The sequence below is a fragment of the Tachysurus fulvidraco genome, chromosome 6, assembly GCF_022655615.1.
Source record: "Tachysurus fulvidraco isolate hzauxx_2018 chromosome 6, HZAU_PFXX_2.0, whole genome shotgun sequence".
Lineage (NCBI taxonomy): Eukaryota > Metazoa > Chordata > Actinopteri > Siluriformes > Bagridae > Tachysurus > Tachysurus fulvidraco.
The window spans coordinates 14,012,261-14,034,867 of record NC_062523.1 but is presented as its reverse complement, the minus strand read 5'-3'; the positions used below and the strand labels follow the sequence as shown (position 1 = coordinate 14,034,867).

Sequence of the window (22,607 nt, the reverse complement as noted above, 5' to 3'; positions counted from 1 at the left end):
CTTTCAGTCTATGCAGATTGAAGTGAAATTGACTTACGAATTGAATTATAGAATTGTTAATTATATTGCATTTGTTTTATCAGATGTTTATCACAACTATTCTGATAAATGTTATTTTGCACACCCAGCGAGTAACATTTTTCACTACTACTGCAAATGAAAGATGAGTTTACAAGATTTTATGGTCCATGATGCAAGTTACATGCAATAAGAGACCTATGAGCAATATGACCTGTTTGAGCAAGAGAAATTGTTTTATGGCCATAAGCTTCTGTCTCAAGTGACTAACCACTCCTAATTAGGAAAGCATTAGTGCCCTGTGCTCTTCCAATCACCCTTTTTATGACTTTCAGCATGCTCATTTCAGCTCAACCACAATCAGCATTAGGCTTTCCACATTGCCGGAAAAGACCCGTTTTGTTAGTGTCCCAGTCTTCTATTGCAGCTAATGAGCACTTAAATGTTTTATCTCCTCATCCTTAGATGGTTCAGTGAGAGAGAGAGAGAGAGAGAGAGAGAGAGAGAGAGAGAGAGAGAGAGAGAGAGAGAGAGAGAGAGAGTGCGTGTGTGTGTGCATACAGCAAACATATCAAACAGTCAACAAAATACTTTTATCAGTAAGAATGAACTGTATGTGTATTTAAGATGCTGATCGTAAAGTTTCCTTAATTGTGAAGCGCTTGATTTAGAGGTCGAGGTGCAATGAGTCTTACTGACAAGTATTTATTTGAGTCTAATACACTTGACCACAAAACATATGCTGTTAGTATTTTATTAATTCATGATGTCTGCAAATACAAGTGACTACTTTTAAGAACTATTAACATTCTCTATAGGCTTTTATATGAAGTCCACAGACAAATTTCATTCAAAGATGATTACGTGATGTGATGCTCTGCAATGTAATGGAATTAAGGAAACAGAGAAAATAATAATAATAATAATAATAATAATAATAATAATAATAATAATAATAATAATAATAATAATAATAATAATAAAAAAACACAAAATTAAGGAAGGTGACCATATAGCCCATTTCATATTATTAATATTTCTAATTCTACTTTCATGTTGCTGTAAACCTTTAATTTCGCAGTGATTATTTAATTGATCAAATCCTACCTGTGAACAAAAAAAAAAAAAATCAAGGACCTACTACAATACAATAACTACAACCTATAAAAATATAATATAATAAAGGATTATAATAAAGCCATGTTTGTTGAATTCTTGCTCATTTAGAATGATCCTATTACATTTTTTCTTTAATTAATTTTCTTATAGTAAAGTACAACTGTGAGGCTTAATTTATTAGGTTTAGACTTGACTAAACATTAATTTAGTAGCTAATTTAGGTGTTTTTCACACTGGACACATTTAGTGTGGTCCAAATCCGAGTGTCATTGCCCCAGCAGATTTAGTCTTGTTTAGACTCACTTCATGCTATTAAACCCCAGTGCATTTGTGTTTATCTGATGTCTGTTTTAGACTAAACTGCCAGTGAGAGATCCCACTAAAGACTGATTTATTATTTTTTATTTTTTGCATGTAATTCAGTAAAGATAAGCCCTACCAAACACACAGAGACAAAGGAGCCCATTCATGGCTAGCCCTGACTTTAACTTAGGGACAGTCGTCTTAAAAACATTAAGTGAAACTGAAAGATTGATATTCTACAATTAGCTCCTTACTTAAGCCTCAAACTGAATCTTATGCTATAGGATTATACTCTCTAGAAAAGTAACCCCATAATCGGCAGTCGTAAGTCAACATCATACAGTTAAACAGCATACAGTCTAGCGCCTACATTAAGCAGTTTTCAGGAGACACCATGGATAATAAAGTATTTTAGCCTAACTACAGTACTTTGTTTATGTCCTTATTCTGTTTCTCCTTTGTAAGAAATGTTTGTAGCATGAACGTGATGCAGCATGATTCCTACCCCAATTGGCCTCTAATAACAGTTGTCATTTTTTTTACCTCTAGGTGCAATACTATGTCTGTGAAGATAAATGGGGCATTACGTTTGCTGCCTTATGATCTAGTAATATCTAGCAAGGCAAGCACATCAGTAAACATGACTTTATTCAGTATCTTTCAAATAGAATACATTTTTTTTAAATTGACTGGTTACTTGCTTATATATATATATATATATATATATATATATATATATATATATATATATATATATATATATATATATATATATATGTTGGATCTACATTTATCTCATTTGGCTGTTGTGTTGCGTTCAGCCAATACAACATACAATTGAGAGAGGACAATTCAGAGCAGTTGAGGGTTAAGGGCAATATCACAGACAGTATCCTCCATTATAACAGAATGACTTGCAAACACAGGAAGCTCATCTTCCAGAGAATCATTTAAATGAAGAGTGAGACTGCAGATTCTCCTCGGCTGTTGCTTGGCAACGTGACCTGTGCTGTTTGGCTGACCACTGGGTGATGAGGCTGCTAATGTGGAAGTTGATCTACTTGTAACATGGAATGAATAGAATAAATAGAGCATTGACATACGAATGATTTTAGCACGGACATACTGTATGAACATTTAAAACAATAATCTGACTGAAATTTGCTAAGTGTTTTTCTTTGGCCAGTAGTAGTAAATAAAGTTCAAAGGGGCTTCACAGATTTTGCTTATTGGGCAGGAATTTTCCACATTTCAAATCCTTTGGTAGTTCACATATTTTCATGTATTCATTTGGCAGACAGGTACAAGCCAAGTCGTCGATGGCTATTAGCTTTGGTAATCCGTCAGCCCGGGGTTTCAAATTTCTGCGAAAAATGTCTACAAACCATGTGGAATTCATGCCATGCAAATCTGAGGCTGTTTTGAGAACACAGAAGGGTTACCTAGTATAGTGTTCCATAAACAGTACAGTATACAGTAGTGGCCGGTGAGTTGTATATTGTCACTTAGTAAGCATTTCCATGTTTGTATTTCTTATAACAAATACTGTAGCTCCCCTTCTCCTTCAGAAAGTTGACGTGTAAATCAGTTCCACATCAAGCTTCATTCCCAAGCTTTAAAACATCCTGTTTTGTTATTTTGAGGCCTGTTCTGACCTCTAATGCACCAAGGTTCATCTTTTGTTAATGGCTTTAGTAACAATGAATTCAATAAATTCTGTTGAAAAGAACAAACACATTTTCTGGTAAGTTTACATACGACTCCACTTTTCTATTCCATTTAGAACTCAGATGTCTGAATGAATTAACATCAAAAGTCATATTACATAGAAATAGAATACACTGTGACCTTATATGATTTCCTAGTAACACTTACTTGAGAGCATAGGAGCTTTTATTATAATTATCCTTACACATTATAGTATGTAAACTCTATGTCTATGAATGCTCTAAGTAAATACCACAATGGAACAAGCCACAGACAGTACCGGAAAAGAGACATTTGATTGCTACTGATGACTAGATGTGTTTGGGGTTTTACAGATCTTCTAGAGAATACCATATGTAATGCTTGTAATCTCAATCCAAACAGTTATTGATCAGATCCTTTAGATTCAGATTTTGGAAAACTTAATCATGCTCATGAGATATAAAGGCCAGAATTTCAAATAACTATAACTGTTCAAAAGCCTATATAAGGCAAGACATGGGAAAATAACTAATAGGAACACAGTGCCATGTTTTTGTCCCACAGTCTGAGATCAATAACAATCTGATTATTTGCACCATTGATTAATTGTGCCCAGGCTAATTATTGTATGTCACTGAATGTGCATGTATGGAATGATATCTGAGAGGTTAAATTCTTCTTAGACAGCATGCAGGCAAATGCCCTTTTTGTACTGGGGTCAGAACTTCAAACCACTGTATAGTTTCATACCATTCTAGACAACAATAGCTCGGATTTCACGATCAATACTGTCAATCTGTTGTGTAATACTCATTACCACATATCAGAATAAGCAACATGTCTATTCCACATACTGTAGAGTTAATAAGATTTGTCAAACAAGCAGTCAGTCACTGCTAAACATCTCACCTTTAAACAGTAAAATGTTTTAAACTTCTATAGTTGCATGCCACCCCACAGCTGACCCTGGTTTGAGCCCAAGCTCAGATTACAGTTTGTTTGAGTTTTGCATGTTCTCTGTGTTTGATGGGATTCTCCAGGATCTCTTGTTTTCTCCAACAGTAGGCAGACTGGCTATTTCACATTGAATGTGTGTGTGTGCATGTGTGAGTGTGTGTGTGCATGTGTGAGTGTGTGTGTGTGTGTGTGTGTGTGTGTGTGTGTGTGTGTGTGTGTGTGTGTGTGTGTGTGTGTGTGTGTGTGTGTGTGTGTGTGTGTGTGTGTGCATGGTGCAATGAACTGGTATGCTATCCTGGGTGAATTCTCACATGTCACACCTAATGTTACCATGATAGGATCCTGACCAAGATAAAGCAGTTACTAAAGATAAATGAATAAAAAAGTTGTGAAATAAATTAATTTGGCTCCAAGCCCTATGCCTAGACTGTTTTATTTTTTATGCATAATATAACAAATGAGTGCCTTTTATTAGGCTGTGTAGCACTCCCTTTAGGTATGACTATCATTAGAGTCAATTGGGAGCCCCAGGCATTAGTGCAGCATTTGACTTTCTTTCAGATGTGGGTCATGTGATCACTGCGGTCACGGCCCAACACAAAGTTTGCATTCATTCAAAATATTGTACCTTCTATCAGTGTTAAGACCCGAACAGAATAGGTGAAAAAAAGAAAGTTGTCTTGAAGTCTCAAATACAAGCAATATATTTGCTGACTTTGGATGTACACAGCTTTGCAAGTAATTGTAGACACTTTGACACCAGTAATAATTATCAGTTTGACCAATTTGACACATACACACATATATATATACACGTGTATTAATATATATATTATATATTAATGACTGTCTGGAATGTGTGTGTTTCAGGGTTGATACCGAAAGGCTGGATAGACCTGACTCCTGGTAAAGAAGGCTACACCAAGAAAAAAAAAATATTATATATATATATATATATATATATATATATATATATATATATATATATATATATATATATATGGCCTCTTATGTAATGTTGCTTTCTATACAAGCAGTCTTCTGTAAGATTATTTTTAGAGGAATAATGTTTGGAATTCTAAAATGTTTTTATATGGACTTGATAATGCACAATTAATAAAATAATTTTGTACCAAAACAGTACTGGGGTATACACACACACTCACACACGCGTGCACTCTCTCTCTCTCTCTCTCTCTCTCACACACACACACACACACACACACACACACACACACACACACACACACACACACACACACACACACACACGCGGGCGCGCAGACACACATATAAATATAAGTGGGGAAAATTTCAAATAAAATAACTAAACAAATTGTAATTAAATGTTACAAACTATGTAAACAAAAGGTGCAACCGTGTGTCAAAATATTCCAAAAAGGTTGGAAGAAAAGTCACACAACACAACCATAGCGCTTAACTCCATACAATTATTCAGGAGTAGGGCGCCATCGTGTGGACCTGTAACGAATTGTTAGGAGTTTTTATTTAATCCTCTTCCTTGTTTCCAGACAAAAAATGGCGCTGGTTGTTTGGTTACTAGGACGCTTTGCTTGATCTCCAAGATGGCGAAAAACTAGGCAGAAAGCAATTCTACAATCGCCACATTAAATCTGTTTACAGGAGGTATCTGTATGGTACAGGAACAAAGATGACTGAAGTTGAGGACGAAGAAATAACACAGGTTAGTCATTACTTTATTGTTTCTGCCCCACAACTTGCACTTCATCCTAACGGTGTGCAGTCTGTCTTAAACACGTTTTATTGTCATTTACACTACAATATAACTAACACTTTATTAGATTTGTGGAGACACGAATATACATTTAGTTACTTACATTCGGAGATTTGGCAAACTAGTTGTATAAAAAAATGTGTGTGTGTGTGTGTCTGTTTGTTTGTTTGTTTGTCTGTCTGTCTGTCTGTCTGTCTGTCTGTTTGTCTGTCTAGCTATTTGTGTGTGTGTGTGTGTGTGTGTGTGTCTGTTTGTTTGTCTGTCTGTCTGTCTGTCTGTTTGTCTGTCTAGCTATGTGTGTGTGTGTGTGTGTGTGTGTGTGTGTGTGTGTGTGTGTGTGTGTGTCTGTTTGTTTGTCTGTCTGTCTGTCTGTCTGTCTGTCTGTTTGTCTGTCTAGCTATTTGTGTGTGTGTGTGTAATGATGTTTGATAAGTATAAACGTGACTTCTTTCATAAACGGGTTCCAATCTTTTCAGGTGCTGATCATTTATTACTGCCAGGAGAAGTATTCCAATCATGTGTTGAAAGTTTCAAGTGAATCTCAGCGAAAGTTCAGCAATAGCCCAATCTACACGTTTTTCCACGCCTATGGCCTTCTCATGCAAGGTAAAGTCAATAGAACTGCTAGTGGGACAGACTAAGGAACATACTATCGTCTTCAATCAGGATGAACTGTACAAAGAAAGCACTAAATAGTGCTGACTTTAATAATACGAGACAAAGATTTTCTTCTTCTGATGTTAGCTCTGATGTAAGTGTTGAAATGTAAGATCCTGAGAGTAGTCTACATATAATACAATGCAGTTTATATAAAACGAATATGAAAGTAGATGGCTGACAAATGATAATATAACTTAAACAAACTGTAGAGCCACCGAAAGCCACCAGAACAGCTTTTATGTACATTGGACCTGATTCTAAAGTTGGATAAAGACCATTTGTTTTCCCTCAGCTGGTGTTTGCATGAAGATGCTCACTTGGAGCTCTAGTGAATATAAAGGCCTCTCTGTGTGGTTGTAGATGAACTGTTATTGCTGATGGTCTGATCATGTGCTGCACTGACATTCTCAATCACCTGTGTTCTCTGTTACTTTTACTTTTCTTACATATTGCACTAATGCACAAGCTTCACAGTTATTCCCTGTGTGCTTCTGAATACAATTTATAATACTACTGATATATTTCCCACAGATCTAAATACTGATGTTATTTCAGTCAGCATTCCTATTGAAATGTTAACAGTGTGACTGAAGCCAAATCAGCATTTAAGGTCATTTTGATTGTTTTCAAATTGAAGTGGTCCTGCTCAGCATGCTTATACATGACACAGGGCATGTATATTGATTAATTGTATCATTCAGTACAGCCTTCTGGAAGCATATCCACTTATGATTCATTCATACATGCATACAGTACATAATCCTGTTCATGGTTATGGAGGGTCTGAATCTCTAGAAAAGAGTCAAATACATCTTAGATAGGATGCCAGTCCATCACCGGGAACTGTGAACTATGTACTTTAAACACTCCTTCATACCTTGAGGCTATTTGGCATACATTGTGTACCTAGAACCATGTTTGTTTTTTGGGACATGACAGAAACCCCACAGGAAATCCACATAGAATGAGACCGAAAAAAGAGACAGAAACCTGAGCTCATGATTGAAATTGGGACTCTGGAGCTGTGAGGCAGCATTGTTGCATTACTCCACTCATTTATTCAGCTTTTTGCTTTTATATATCATCCATCAGTGTATATAAACCAACGAGTGTTGTAAAGTTTTCTTTTTAAACACATACAGTTTTGAGTAATTAGAGTTGTGCCGCAGGTATGATAAACTAAATTGTGTGTGCGCATGTGTGTGTTTGTGTTTTAAGTTCTCTCATATTTTATTCTGTAGATCATGTGCAAGAGGCCATTCAGGAGCTGGAACAGGTGAAGGATAAGAAAGATGTATCATTGTGTACACTAATGGCTCTGGTCTATGCCCAGAAAAAAAGACCTAATCCAGGTAGACATCAGTGATCTAACATGCTCACATTATCACACATTTTTTCAATCTGTGTCAGTTTTGAAACCAGTAATATCTTTGTATAGCTATGAATTTGGGTAGATAAGCCATTCTCTTGTGTGTAATAATGAATGTGTAATTGTATTATTGGCTTCAGACAGAGACACCATCCAAGAACTTGATGTGAAGGTTAAGGAGAATCGTAAGAGTGCTAGCCCAAAAGCTCTGTATTATGCTGGGATGTTTCTCTGGCTCCTGGGGCGGAATGATAAGGCCAGAGAGTATGTAGACCGGATGATCAAAATCTCCAATGGCTCCACAGAAGTAAGATCTAAATTAAGATTTGTATTAAGATATAATAATTAAATGAAATATCAAATAACTTATCATGTAACACAAATGCAATTATCTCTGTCAGAGTTCAGTCTAACCTAATATAAACATTCACTTACCATACAGATGTATTGTTTGGTTTCTGATTAAATTTAGGAACATTTGATGACATTTAGTTTGTTCACATAACATCGTATGGCGATCCTTTTTCCAGTGATGGACAGGGTGGACAGGGGAATGATGTCATTATAGCAGTAGATGGGATACAGTTGTTTAGGAATTAATGACAAATCACCCAGCTGTAATTACTAAATTAAGCTCTTTGAATCAAATCTGATATCAAATATATCATCAATAGATATATATTAAAGACTGTTTGGAATGTGTGTGTTTTAGGGATTGATACTGAAAGGATGGATAGACCTGACTTCTGGTAAAGATGGCTACACCAAGAAATCTGGGAAATACTTTGACGAAGCTCTGAAAGAGAAAATCAATATTTTTGCTCTGATGGGAAAGGTAATTATGACAAACAAAACATGATCTGTAGCATTTTTCTCCTGTATTCTGTTTCTACACTTGTCGAAACACAGCTCAGTATGTTGTGCTGGGATAAAGGTAATGCATTCCCATTATTCATTACTGTTTGTAAGTTTCTCATGGAGCTGTAAAAGATAAAATATTATGGAAATATGAATACCTGGAAATTAATAATCACATGATTATCTCATTTTGATGTGTTATTTCCAGAGACTTTCTATTATATTCTATCTTTGTTTTTTTTTTTGTTTGTTTTTTCAGGTGCAGTATAATGAGGTTCGTCAGAATTACTCTGGTGCCTTAGAAACAGTAAACCAGGTCATTGTTAGTTACCCATCTTTCACACCTGCTCTGGTGAAGAAGATGAAGCTACTGTTGAACCTACTGGACTGGGAACAGACTGTGAATGCTGCTCAGAGGTATCACCTCTCTCACTGCTTTGTGCATTTTGACCTTAGATCAACAGGTTGCTTCTACTGGATCTGAAATACATATGCAGTTTAAATACTCTGAGCCTGTTGTATGTTCCTGATTTCTAAACAAAACCACTGAAAAGTCATTAGGCCAAGGCAGGGCCGTGGGAGTCAGTCTGTGTTTGAGTGTAAATGAAAATCAAATGTGATGCCACAGATTCAGGCTGAAAGACTGGGTCATTGTTCTGTTCTCCACTCCCTGTTGGACGAGGGCCAGTGGGAGGTAGAATCAAAGGAGCCTTTGAGGCTGAACCCAAAAGCCACACATTTCTAAGAGTGCACTGCTGCGGGGGTGTGTGAGGGGGAGAAAGACCATTCAGTATGTGGTGTGGGGTTTGGTAGTGCCAATGTACCAGCTCCTCATGAAAGCAAAGAATCGTACGCATTCTTTCCAAAATTAAAATTCCTTGAGAATTTTTGCCATGAGAATGATTTACAGAATGAACAATTCATGGCTAGTTCTATTCTAGTTAGGCTAGTTATAGGCTATCATCTATTACTGTAGTGCATGTTGCAAATCTTGAATTCTGAAAGTTAGATATACCATAAAGTGGACAATGAAAAGAACAGAAACAAGAAACAAACAAGAAATTTATTCTGTTATTATCTTCATACCTGAAACTTCAACATAACAATTAGTGTCTTGAGTATTGTAGATGTTCTGTTCTTAATAACAACAAATAATAAGTGGTGTAGCTTAAAATACTATATCTGTACTATACTGTAAATACCATTTCAAGTTCCCGTCATTCACTGAATTTAGCATATTTTTCTGTCGATTTTTTTTTTGCCTGTTTCTGGCAATGTTTTTAATTGCAGCGAAGGGTGTGGGTATACAAAACTATGAAAATATTATAAACGAATGTGTGTGTATAAGAATATGTAAGTGTTTGTGAACTTTTATATTTAGACTTCTTCAGAAAGACAGAAGCAACCTGGAAGGACTGAGAATGCTAGCACTCTACTCGCTGTGCCGAGAAGGCGACATTGGAGAGGTCTGACACCGACCCTTTTACTTAAAATTAAACCCCTTTCGGTTACATTTGGCAAAATAATATTTAAAGCTGTTTTCTGTGTTTGCAGTCAGAGACACAGCTGGTGAACCTTATCAGCACCCTGGAGTCACAAGAGCCAAACAACCCAGAACTTCTTTACAGAATGTCTTTAGCTTTCACTCGAGGGGTAAGGTTTCTTCAGAATTCACTGATCATAGTCATGGGTAAGCATCTTAATTTTGTTATAAAAGTAAAAACAAAAATGCAGAATTGCATAACTATTTTTTTTTCTGAGAAAACATTGGTGTTGTCATTACAAAGTGCTGACACTAGAGACTAAATAAACTATCTTGCTAAATAAACATCTTGTGGGAGGATCTGCATGTGAAATTTGGTGCTGTATAAATGATGATACATACTGTAAATATAAACTACATCATCACAAGATGTTGTACATTTTGCCATATTGATCTATGGCCAGATGTGACTGAAGACTGTATGTGTTATAATTATTACAGTTACTGCATTCCACCATATTCTCCTTACTGATAATGTTATCCTGTCTACAGTGTGGAAGAGCAGAAAAGATTCTGCAGCTCACACATAGACTGGTGGAGAGAGCATTCTCTCTGGCGTCGAGTGATGCAGAGCTGGCCACTGAACTGGGCTACCAGCTTGTCCTTCAGGGTAGAGCCAAGGAGGCTATAAAGTGGTACAAAACTGCCATGACATTGGATGAGAGCAGTGTCTCTGCTCTAATGGGTAAAAATAAATTTATTTGGATTTCTTTTACTTCTCAGCTCTCTCTGACAAATCAGAAGAAAGTCAACAAGGATCAGTGAAAATTTAGCAGAATTTAGGTCTCTTTACGTGACTAGATACTTTATAAGATTCTGTGTTTCTAAGATGAGGTAAATAAAATTAGTTAAATATTGACACTTATTATACATCAATTACACCAATTACAATTGGCAGGATATTTATGACTAAACATAAGGTCAAGCGTAGTGCTGGAGAATATGACATTATAATATCGATATCAACATATATTAACATAGTGATACGTTTCCTATGTCTCTTGGGTATTTTTCAGTATGTTTTAATGAAACTTTTATTGACTCTAACAACTAACTGTTTGGAGGTGAAAAATTTATTTTAATCATTTGTAGTTTCTCATTTGTTTTAATATTGTAATTGCTTTACTTTTCTAATTGTAATTTGTAATTTTGTAACCTTAGTAAATGTTTATTTGTCTCTGTGCTTGGTTATTCTTTAATTATTGATTTTTTATTTTATTTGTAAAGCTCTTATTATGGCACCATATTTTGTGTGCACTGCAAATACTGTCGTGTAAATTGTGTATTGAGAAAATGTCTTATAGAATAGAAAATATCTTAGAATTTTTTTTCTCTCTCACCCAATAACCATACTAGTTATGGCATCCAACATTTCTTGAGTGTAACTAACCCTGCCTCCCGCCCCTCCATTTTTCTCTCCATTTTGGGCACCTAACAATTCCCAGCCAAATCACCAGCAAGGTCTACCCTAACATAGGTCAGCTAGACATCTCACCACCACAACTATATGTAATTCTTCCCTAAACCACTGCTATAACATTGGAAAAAAGTATTGAATATTTGTTTTAGAATTACAGTTCTTAATTTAAACTAAGAGGCTGAAACCTGTTCCTTCATGTCAATGATTCTGTGTAAAATGTGAGATCCATAAAAACATGGTATAGAAGATCTTGAGTGGTCTGCAGAGAGCCTTGACCTCCACCTTACTGAACACCTTTGGTGTATATTAGAACACTGACTGCTTCACAGGTCTCTCAGCCTACATCCTTATCTCAGTAATGTTCTTCTTGTAGAATCTGGAAATTCCCACAGCCATGCTCCAAAATCTATTGGTCTTCTTTAGTGTGTATTATTATTATTATTATTATTATTATTATTATTATTATTATTATTATTATTATTATTACTACTACTTTAATGTCAAAGAGGGACCAAATCTTGAATTGGATGTTCAATAAGCACATATAAGTGAGATGGTCAGATCTCAAATTCTTTGGCAAATAGTTTACAAACGGACATGTGGTTCTTCTGATGTGCATAAAGCCAGCCAACCTGCTCATTTTCTGCTTGGCAGCATGCACTAGGTAGAGATCACTCTCAAGCCTCTTCTGCATGCATAAGGTCACAGATGTCTGCAGTTGGCTAGCATCACTGTATTAACAGGGGAGAGCGCGTATGCCATCTCTCTGACCTAAGCATGGCCAGTTTTGCTTCCTAGGCTCAGCGACAGACGGCTTTGTCATTGTCAGGATTCGATCTTCTGAAGATTGTGTGAACTTTGTTGTGCCAATCTGGAGTGATACTCTATTTTAAAGACCTTTTATATTTTGCAGGAATTATTCATTGCCAACTGAGTGAGGGTCATCTGCAGGATGCTGAGCAGCAGCTCGAGTTTCTCACTGAAATCCAGCAGTCCATTGGCAAATCAGCTGTAAGTCACCAAAAACATAGATTTCAGTGCAGCAGACTATAACACTGACTTTCTCTAGATGTATCTTCAAATATATTTATTAATCAAAATTTTTATATATTGATAGTTGGCCTGATCGTATGACTATCAAATTCTACCATTTGCAATACCAGGGAACTCTAGAAAGTTCCAATATATTCAGGGAGTACCTGCATCACTGTATTTCACTGATGCAGCTACTTGTGTTTTGCTTAGATTGAGTCATCTGTAGTTTATTTCGTCTTCCATTCAGATATGTGAAGCTCATCAGTTCGGCACAGTATGTGTTCAGCTGAGCTGTAGAAGAGTACACACAAAGTCTCCATCTACTAGTTAAGCAAGAATTCTCACTGAAGTAATATAAGTCATAGGCATAATAGAGAGTAAAATTTTGTGAAACTTTCTATTGTAGATACTGTAACTCCTGGACCAATATCCTTGTTTGATGTTTTGTATGTTGCTGTGTGTATTAGGAGCTGCTGTATTTGCGGGCAGTCCTGGCTATTCGGAAACGGAAGTCTCAGCATGAAGTAACCAACCTGCTGAATGTCACTGTGGACACACACTTCTCCACTCTACAGGGCCTGCCACTCAGTGTAGAATACTATGAAAAACTCAACCCTGACTTCCTGCTGGAGATCACAAAGGAGTATCTGGCACTCTGTCCTGCCAAGGTCCGTCTCACACTACACACAGATGGATACACTGACACCAAACACTATTTCATCATATGTGGTTGAGTGTAGAAGTTTTTCCTTGTTTTCTGATTGAAACTTTATTATGCAAAATAATATTGTATGTGTTTCATTTTTAAATATGTGCCATAACTATAGGAATAAGAGGAACTACAAGAATATACAATCTTTTTGATAAACATTTGTGTGTTTAGTTTTCTCATGAGTTAACACCACTTAGTACTAATTCAAATACCAAATAACACCCTACATGTATCCCAGGTTATTCTGCTGAATTTCACTTGGATTCATTCATTTATCTAGTGACTTTCACACACGCATTATTAAACAATTTAAAAGCTGGATCATATTAGCAGTTATTCAAGAAACTATCTGACTAAACAAGGCATGCATAATAACTGTACCTGTTGGTCTAGAACAACAGTGCTGGTGCTGAGGAAGACGGTTTAATGCTTTGTTTGGAACACACTAAAATAGTGAGTGTCGGAAAAAAGGATATTTACACTACACTACAAAAGGAGCAGACACTTTTATGTGAGCAGATGTGGCCTATGCTACTGCCAGTGAATCCGAAGGAATTGATATCTCCACATACACTCATGCTAAGTGCCTCCTGATGTGTAAGTCACAGCCTGGATGAGCAACATCTTAGATGTAGATGTGTTTTAAGTCACAGATGAGACCATGAAGCAAAATCACGTACAATGTTTTGGGTTGCATACATTTCAATTTTGCTCAGGTCTCTAGAGCCCTAGTTCGCAAAGTGGGGCCTGGAAATTGTGAAGCATAGCAATTTAAAAAAATATGGAAGACCATAGCTGTAAAAGCTGTTATTGTCTATAATTAATGTTTACTGTAATTTAATAACAAATTTAAGAAAACTTGGTTTTATGAGTGGATTTATTTGTATTTGTACAGTTTCTGACTATTACAGGCTTTAATAATTATAAGGTTTAGTAGCATGCTATAGCCATTTCTTTTTATCTGTCTATCTAATTATCTATCTATCTATCTATCTATCTATCTATCTATCTATCTATCTATATATATATATATATATATATATATATATATATATATATATATATATATATATATATATATATATATACATATACATATACATATACATATATTCTCTGTCCCTCAGCCTCCAGCCCAGGGCCAGGCTCCTGCTCTTCAGCTACAGCATTGTGCAGCTGTGCTAGACACAGTCATCAAGATTGTCCCTGGACTCCTGCAGGCTGTGTTCTTGATGGCAAAAGTCAGGTTTCTGTCAGGTGAATGTTTCTGTTTCTAAAACAAACATCAGGTTCCTCATGAGGTCTTGTAACTCTTGCAAGTATTGATGCTGACACTGGTCTTTGGCCTGTTTAGGGAACACAGAGGCAGCTCAGAGCAGCCTGCAACATTGTTTGGAACAGAAACCCTCCTTTGCAGATGCCCACCTCCTCATGGCACAAATCCATCTCCTTCAGGGCAATTTTAAACTGTCTTCTCAGTCTCTAGAGCTCTGCCTTAGCCACAATTTTGAGGTGACTATTATTTATTTATTTGTTTGTTTATTCATTTATTCATGTATTTATTTACATTATGGAAAAACATGTCAATGCCACAATAATTGACAACCTATAAGTGAAAGAACATTATAATTTATTATATAAGATAAAGTTAATCATCCAGTCATTCAAATTTGCTTAGATATTGAGGGGAAATACTAATCTATTTCTAATACAGGAATCAGGAATCAGTTCAGTGCTGTTATTGTCTATAAGGAATGCTTCTGCAAATCCTTAAATCTCTCTCTCTCTCTCTCTCTCTCTCTCTCTCTCTCTCTCTCTCTCTCTCTCTCTCTCTCTCTCTCTCAAAAAAAACAACAACCAAAAAACACACATTATATACGTGTGTGTGTGTGTGTGTGTGTGTATATAAAATGTGTCTGTGTGTCTGTGTGTGTGTGTGGAGCAGGTAAGGGAGCACCCTCTGTATCATCTAATTAAAGCTCAAACACAAAGAAAGATGGGTGAGCTGCAGGAGGCCATTCAGACACTTCATTTGGCCAGGAGTCTGCCAGGAGTGAAAAGAGTAGGGTCCGCTGCCAAAACCAAAGCCAGGAGAGTGGAGCTCAGCACTGCAGACTGTGTTTCTGTGTATCTGGAGCTGGCAGAAGCACTCTGGCTCAATGGCGAACAGGTAACACTTGGGGTAATAAGAGGTGAAAGTTACTTGGCTTTTAGTGTAACTGTATAAAGCATTTTATTATTTTAAATTCATTATCTACTCCATTCGATATGTTTGTTGCATTAACAAAACAGCACGAGGCGGCTAAAGTAATGCAGGATGCTATAAACGAGTTTACTGGTTCTCCTGAAGAGCTGCGTGTCACCATCGCTAACGCCGACCTTGCCCTGTTGCGTGGGGACACGGAGCTTGCACTGAGCATGCTTAGAAACATTACACAGGAGCAGCCCTACTTTGTGCAGGCCACTGAGAAGATGGCAAACGTCTACCTGAACCACAGGAAGGAGAAACGTCTATATGTAAGCTGCTATAGGTGAGTGGGAACTGTACTACATATCGATATTTAAATGTCAACTTTGAACTTTGATCCAAGGTGAATTTTTGCTTCTTTCACCTGGTCTTTGCACTGGGATTGGCTTCAGATCCACTGTGGCCTGACAAAGACAAACATCCCATCTGAAATCTCACATGCTCAGATGGACATGAGAAAAGACATATCCACTGCCTTGTCTGACACTGAAATACTCAAATTTGCTTTCTTTTAGTTCTGTCTCTGTGTCCATAAACACACATACACAGACATTTATTGCATTCCAATGGAAAACTAAACATATCTATGTTTTTACAGGGATCTGGTTGAAAAGATGCCCAGCTCACATACATACTTATTGTTAGGAGATGCCTATATGAACATCCAAGAGGTTGGTCTTAAATGATCTTACGTATTACACTTAAACTTTATTTGTATTCCTTGAAATAGGTAGGATTAAATGGGCCATGTGAAATTATTCTTAAGCAATATTTGCTCAAAGCTATTGTACTAATATTTATATATTAGTGCAATAGGTTTGGCGAATTAGTTTATTTAAGAGGAGTGGCTCAGTCAAGAATATCAGGATTACTACTGTGTCTGAACATAAAAATGTGATCTCTCAGCCTGAGATGGCCATAGAGGTTTATGAGCAGGCTTTGAAGAGAAACCCTGAAGATGGTGCTGTGGCTACTAAGATTGGGAAAGCTCTCGTCAAGACCCATAACTATGTTAAGGTAAACATAGAATCATACACCATTCCTCTTTTACTGTTCACCAAAACATCCTCTCCTACATTGTATACACAAGCCTTGAATTATCCTTGAATCTTTATTTGTAATTCTAAAAAAACATCAGCCATTACATATAATTTATACAGAATAAATGTTGGACTACTGATCAGAGGGTTGTGAGTTTAAATCCCGGGACCACCAAGCTGCCACTACTGGGCCCCTGAGCATGGCCCTTAATCCTCAAATGCTCAGTTTTATAAATGAGATAAATGTCATTTTAAAAAATGGCATAAATTTAGTAGCTCTGGAAAACTATGAGAATAAACAAAAATATTTTTAAAAAGTGAAAAAAATTAATTGGGTATAAAACATAACATAACAAATATTAAAAAAATGAAATGGATTATTTGGTGCACTTGCTTTTAAAATTTGGTAGACTCTCCCATCAGATCCTGATGGGATCCAAATTTCAAAAACACAACAAAGTTACAGTATGCCATACACTATATTATTACTTGTTCCTGTTTTGCCATCTTCATATCTATGGACGTTATTCAATACGTCTAATTGTCATGTGAGCCCTTTGTAAATTTCTCTCTTTTAACACTTGCCTGTGCATTAATTTATTTTTTTATTTTTTTATTTTAAACTATTTGCTTGGATCATAAGTATCCTTGCTATGTAAATAAAACTATTATTAACTATTATAAATCATTGGTGTCTGTGCCTGTGAGTCTTACCCTGCTGTGCCAATTTTTTTTTTTTTCAGGCCATAAACTATTATGAGGCTGCTCTTAAGAGTGGTCAGCAGAGTTTCCTGCGCTATGATCTGGCTGAACTGCTCATGAAGCTAAAACAGTATGAACGCTGTGAGAAAGTTCTGCACGAGGCTCTTTCGCACGATCCTGGTGAGTCCTTAATGCATATTGTGTGAAAACCTGCTTAACACAAACACGGATGATAATTATATCAGCTTTGAATGTAATCAAACATTTGTAGCAGATATCTAAGCATCTCTTAACTACTCTGTGCATCATTTTCTGTTTTTTAGTGAACGAACTGCCTTTGTTAACAGAGGACTGCCGTCACCTTATACTGCTGGCCAAGATTCAAAGCAAAGTCAATAAAAATGATGAGGCTTTGCTTTCTTTACATCGTGTGAGTCTGCTGTTTTTTGTTTTTATTTTTTCTGATTGGTTCTTTGTCCGTGTGGTATTATTTCAGCATATTTCAGGATCTTCTATTTATCTATCTATTTATTTATTATTACTCAGTAATTATCACTAATCGGTGTGTTTGATCAGGCAAGAGATGTGCAGGCGAAGGTGCTGAAGCGTGTTCAGCTGGAGCAGCCTGATGCCGTGCCCATGCAGAAGCAGCTCGCCTCTGAAATCTGTGCTGAAATTGCCAAGCACTGCAGCCACCAGCGCGGCTACGAGAGAGCTGTCAAGTTCTACAAAGAAGCGCTTGTATATTGTGAGAGTGACAGCAAGGTCAGCACGGTTAAATCAGTGTGTGTAGTGTGCTCGTCTCTCTGCAGCTGTGTTTCAGGAGCTTTCAGTTCCTGCTTTGGGTGTGATAAGGCTTAGTGTGGGATGTCATGAAGGATGCTTACTATAAAATATTAAATGATTTGGTGATTATTACAATTTAAAGTCTGTGTTCTATACATATTGCATCATAATATGTGGTTTAAGTATTATGTAGTAAGACATTGGTTTAATGTCTCCTTTGACTTGTTTCTTTTTCCTGTCTTTCTGTTTCTCCAGGTTATGTTGGAGCTAGCACAGCTGTATCTAACTCTGGATGATGTAGAGGCTTGCCAACAGCAGTGTAGTGTCATTTTGAAGAATGACCCCATCAATGAGGCAGCAACACTGGTTAGTCTCTGAACAATACCTCACTTTTTGCTCAACATATTTTTGTCTGCAAGCCACAATTCATCTGTGTTCTCTGCTTTGTTTAGATGATGGCTGATCTGATGTTCAGGAAACAGGACTATGAGCAGGCAGTTTTCCACTTCCAGCAGTTGCTGGAGAGAAAACCAGGTGTGACAGTTTTTAGTTACCATATCCTGGCCATTTCCCAGGCTTTATCAAGTCCACACAGGATCCCATCAGAATGAGATAGTGATGAGAGAAACATGAGTACAGAGCTATTTGGTGGCCAGCAGTGGCATTTTTTTTAGGTCTTTCCCATGTCTAATCTCCCTTAGACAACTATCCAACACTGTCCCGGCTGATTGACCTGCTACGCAGAGCTGGCAAGTTGGAAGAGATTCCCAAATTTCTGGATATGGCTGAAAAACACTCACCAAGGGCCAAGTTTGAGCCAGGGTACAACTACTGCAGAGGCCTTTACTTGTGGTAAGGTTTCTACTAATCCTACTACTTGTAGTAACCTCAAAGCTAGATGTTTCTCCATTTCAATTTCTCCATTTGTGAAAATCTGTAATATTTCTATCTAGATTTTTACAGCAGATTGTTGATTACCCATTGTGTGGGACTTTCTCTAAATGGTTAATGTTATAACATTGGGTGCACGGTGGCATGCTTGCCTCATACCACCCTGCATGTTGCATGTTGAGTCTGCAGGTTGCAGGTTTGCTCTGGGTATGCCGTTTTTTGTCCTAGTCCAAAGAAGGAATGAATGTGCTGTAGGCATTTCTAAATTTAATGTGCAAACATTTGTGATTGTGCCTTGTAATGGGATGGCAGCCCATCTAGAGCACCCCCACCATGTGCCCCGACTCCCCTGGAATAGACTCTAGACTGCCTGTGACCGATGATCAGGATCAGTTTTTTTTTAAATAATAAATATCCATTCTACTTTCAGAAATTATGCTAAAAATATTTGTCAAACATTTTTTGACACGTAGTCCAACCTGAAATGAATCTGACAGAAAAATAAAAATTTTGATTATCCTTAAACTGTATGTGTCAGGTACACTGGTGAACCAAATGAGGGTTTGCGTCACTTCAATAAGGCTCGCAAGGACAATGACTGGGGTCAGAATGCAGTCTACAACATGATTGAGATATGTTTAAACCCGGATAATGAGACGATGGGAGGTGAGGTGTTTGAGAACCTGGATGGAGACATGGGGTGAGTAAATACAGAGGTGCTATACAACCTAAGTGTAGAGTATTCAGTGGGATAAATGGAAAGTAAAATTATACAAGATTTGTGTAATACAACCAATTTTTTGTATATGGCTAATGAACAAATATTTTGAAAAGTTGCTCCTACTATTTATTGGTCAAAGCATAAGGTTTTATAAAGATTATTTTAAGAAAACATTGTAAAACCAAGGCAACAACCATCATATATGCAAACATTGCCACAACTTCAATTGTTTAGTTAAAGGGTTTGGAGGCAATTTAAATAAACTCTGTTCTTTATGTACTGATTAATAATTTGCCATATCAGGAACTCCACAGAGAAGCAGGAGTCAGAGCAGTTGGCAGTGCGAACAGCAGAGAAACTTGTGAAGGAGCTGAAGCCTCAGACACCTCAAGGCCACACTCAGCTGCGTATTCTTGAGCATTACTGTTACCTAGCTACCAAGCAGAAGGCCAACGTGGAAAAAGCTCTTGGAGTGTTCATCGAGATCGCAAACAATGAGGTGTGCAAAATCCTGATAGACAGGATTGATTGTAAAAAAAGGTCTATAAGTCAGCATACACACACTTATGTCCACACACCTTTGTAAACATAACTATGATATCTTGAATATCTTGGGCTTGGGTCACACCTCCACTGATAAGGCACCTTCTAAGAAAAGTTTTTTAAAACAGACTAGTAAACATTGTGTAAAGTATTTTACTGTTTTAGAAACAAATCAAAAGACAATGTTTACAACAGTGAAATATTACTTTTGTTCGTTTATTTATTCATTCATCTATTCATTCATGCATTTATTTCTCTTCAGTGATTTATTTTGATCAGGGTCCTACTGGATCCCATGATGACTATATCATTGTAGTTTTGACTCCTTCCTTACTCACCTAAACCACAGAAAGACCATGTCCCTTCACTGCTGGCGATGGCCACAGCCTACATGATCCTCAAACAGACTCCTCGAGCCAGGAACCAGCTAAAACGCATTGCCAAGATGAACTGGAACATTATTGATGCCGATGAGTTTGAGAAGAGCTGGTTGCTTCTGGCAGATATCTACATCCAGTCTGGCAAATACGACATGGCAGGAGATCTGTTAAAACGCTGCCTGCGCCACAATAAGGTTAGCATTGTCTAGCAAAGTGGTTACAATACCTTGATCTTGATCTTTGCTTATATTTGGAGGGAACACTGTCTGTCAGATTCTTTTGAACATTTGGGGAAATAGTGGTAAATGGCTCTGCCATGGACTAAATTTCTATCCTTCTCATAATTTGTAGGCATGCTGTTAAAGAAATTCAGTGTATTATAGAATGTTAAGTTTTTTGAATTCTTATTTTGTTGGTGTACCATAAGGAGAACCTTTGGTTATGGAAGCATTCTAATACCTTAATCCCTCCATCCGATCAATCAACTTTATAATATATGTAGTGTTTTTTATAAACATATTTATCCACTGAAAATGCAATTGCATCAGCTTTTACTTCAGGTATTATTTATTAAAGTTCTGCAACAGCATGCCTACATCAGGAGAAGATATTATAACTGTAATATTAAAAGTAATATTGTTAGAAATCTCTGAATATTATCTGTTTTCCAGTCATGCTGCAAAGCTTATGAATACATGGGCTACATCATGGAGAAGGAGCAATCTTTCAGAGATGCAGCCATAAACTATGAACTGGCCTGGAAATATGGCAATCAGACAAATCCAACCATTGGTATGTTTTCAGTTATTCTTATTTGTATATTTCTGTGAACCTTGAAGATGTTGATATTGATATTTTAGTATTTGTTACAGGGTACAAACTTGCTTTCAACTATTTGAAGGCAAAGAGGCATGTCGATGCCATAGATGTTTGTCACAAAGTAAGTAATTTTTTTCATGAGTTTTCTGAATAAAAAGAAAAGATTACATCAAAAGCTAAATAACTGAGAATCTTGTTCCTTCAGGTCTTGGATGCACATCCAAACTATCCGAGGATAAGAAAGGACATTTTGGACAAAGCAAGAGCTGCTTTGCGATCTTGAAAGTGTGTGTTTGTGTGTGTTTGTGTTTGTGTGTGTGTGTGTGTGTGTGTGTGTGTGTGTGTGTGTGTGTGTGTGTGTGTGTGTGTGTGTGTGAATACCGGTGTTACTTGTCTGCAAACCAAAAATGTGTTAGCATCCTAGCAACAGTGATGTTTATAAATGTTGATTCTACAATTCTTGTATTAAATTGTTAACTATTATTTGATATTTTGGTGTGATTGTTGCTTTCATTATGTGTAATATTTCGTTAAGTCATTATTCTCAATGATGCTGTATTAAGTCATCTGCCCAGAAAAAAAAAACGTTATATTAAAAAGATATCCGTACTCTTGTTGAAATGTCTATACAACTGATATGACTCTTCATTTCATAATTATTTCTATATTGTATAGATTCATTTCATCTCCAGTGAGTAGGGATTAAATTAGGATATAGGAAGCTCTCTGAACTTTCAGTCTGGCCATCTTTTCACTGTCAGGATCTTTTGTTTTCTTTCTCAAGACATCCTTTACTCTGTCCTATTCAAGCGATGTGAAAAAAAAACACTCTTTGTTGTATTTGAGAACAGCCTGTATAGGGATTTTACAGTTTATTAGGAGTAATGTCAGTTTAAGGGTTATTCCAGCAAATCTATAAAATGCAAAAATAAATAAAACAAGACAGATGTGCTCCTATATGCAGATTCGTTATATTAAACTTTAATCATCATTGTGCAGTATAGCACTAGCTCCACTCTGCTTGCTCAGTGAGGTGCC

The 22,607-nt window shown here is 36.7% G+C and overlaps 1 protein-coding gene across 2 annotated transcripts; it reads left to right on the top strand.

The window, feature by feature from the left end:
* Positions 1 to 5,596: 5,596 nt before the first annotated feature.
* On the top strand, positions 5,597 to 22,194 carry ttc21b (tetratricopeptide repeat domain 21B). 2 transcript variants are annotated; one of them, XM_047815415.1, is made up of 30 exons: positions 5,597 to 5,791; positions 6,319 to 6,448; positions 7,744 to 7,854; positions 8,012 to 8,178; positions 8,584 to 8,706; positions 8,989 to 9,146; positions 10,111 to 10,195; positions 10,284 to 10,382; positions 10,765 to 10,957; positions 12,606 to 12,703; positions 13,195 to 13,395; positions 14,567 to 14,696; positions 14,794 to 14,951; positions 15,385 to 15,609; positions 15,732 to 15,970; positions 16,286 to 16,358; positions 16,594 to 16,704; positions 17,471 to 17,609; positions 17,753 to 17,859; positions 18,006 to 18,194; positions 18,471 to 18,581; positions 18,668 to 18,749; positions 18,917 to 19,067; positions 19,645 to 19,806; positions 20,131 to 20,326; positions 20,720 to 20,944; positions 21,422 to 21,542; positions 21,623 to 21,690; positions 21,775 to 21,863; positions 21,914 to 22,194. In XM_047815415.1, exons 1-29 carry the CDS (start codon positions 5,759 to 5,761, stop codon positions 21,850 to 21,852), a joined length of 3,963 nt encoding a protein of 1,320 aa, XP_047671371.1. In that variant the 5' UTR covers positions 5,597 to 5,758; the 3' UTR covers positions 21,853 to 21,863; positions 21,914 to 22,194. The 2 variants fall into 2 exon arrangements, with proteins under 2 accessions (XP_047671371.1, XP_027020409.2); XM_027164608.2 differs by having other exon boundaries at positions 21,775 to 22,194.
* Positions 22,195 to 22,607: the final 413 nt, after the last annotated feature.

What these genes read in the sequence shown, in the direction of transcription:
- ttc21b (XM_047815415.1), top strand. Translation starts at nt 5,759, where the DNA reads ATGACTGAAGTTGAGGACGAAGAAATAACACAG. An exon ending in AAAAGTCAGGTTTCTGTCAG is followed by an intron (nt 14,697 to 14,793) that starts GTGAATGTTTCT and finishes TGGCCTGTTTAG; the next exon opens with GGAACACAGAGGCAGCTCAG. An exon ending in GCCTTAGCCACAATTTTGAG is followed by an intron (nt 14,952 to 15,384) that starts GTGACTATTATT and finishes TGTGTGGAGCAG; the next exon opens with GTAAGGGAGCACCCTCTGTA.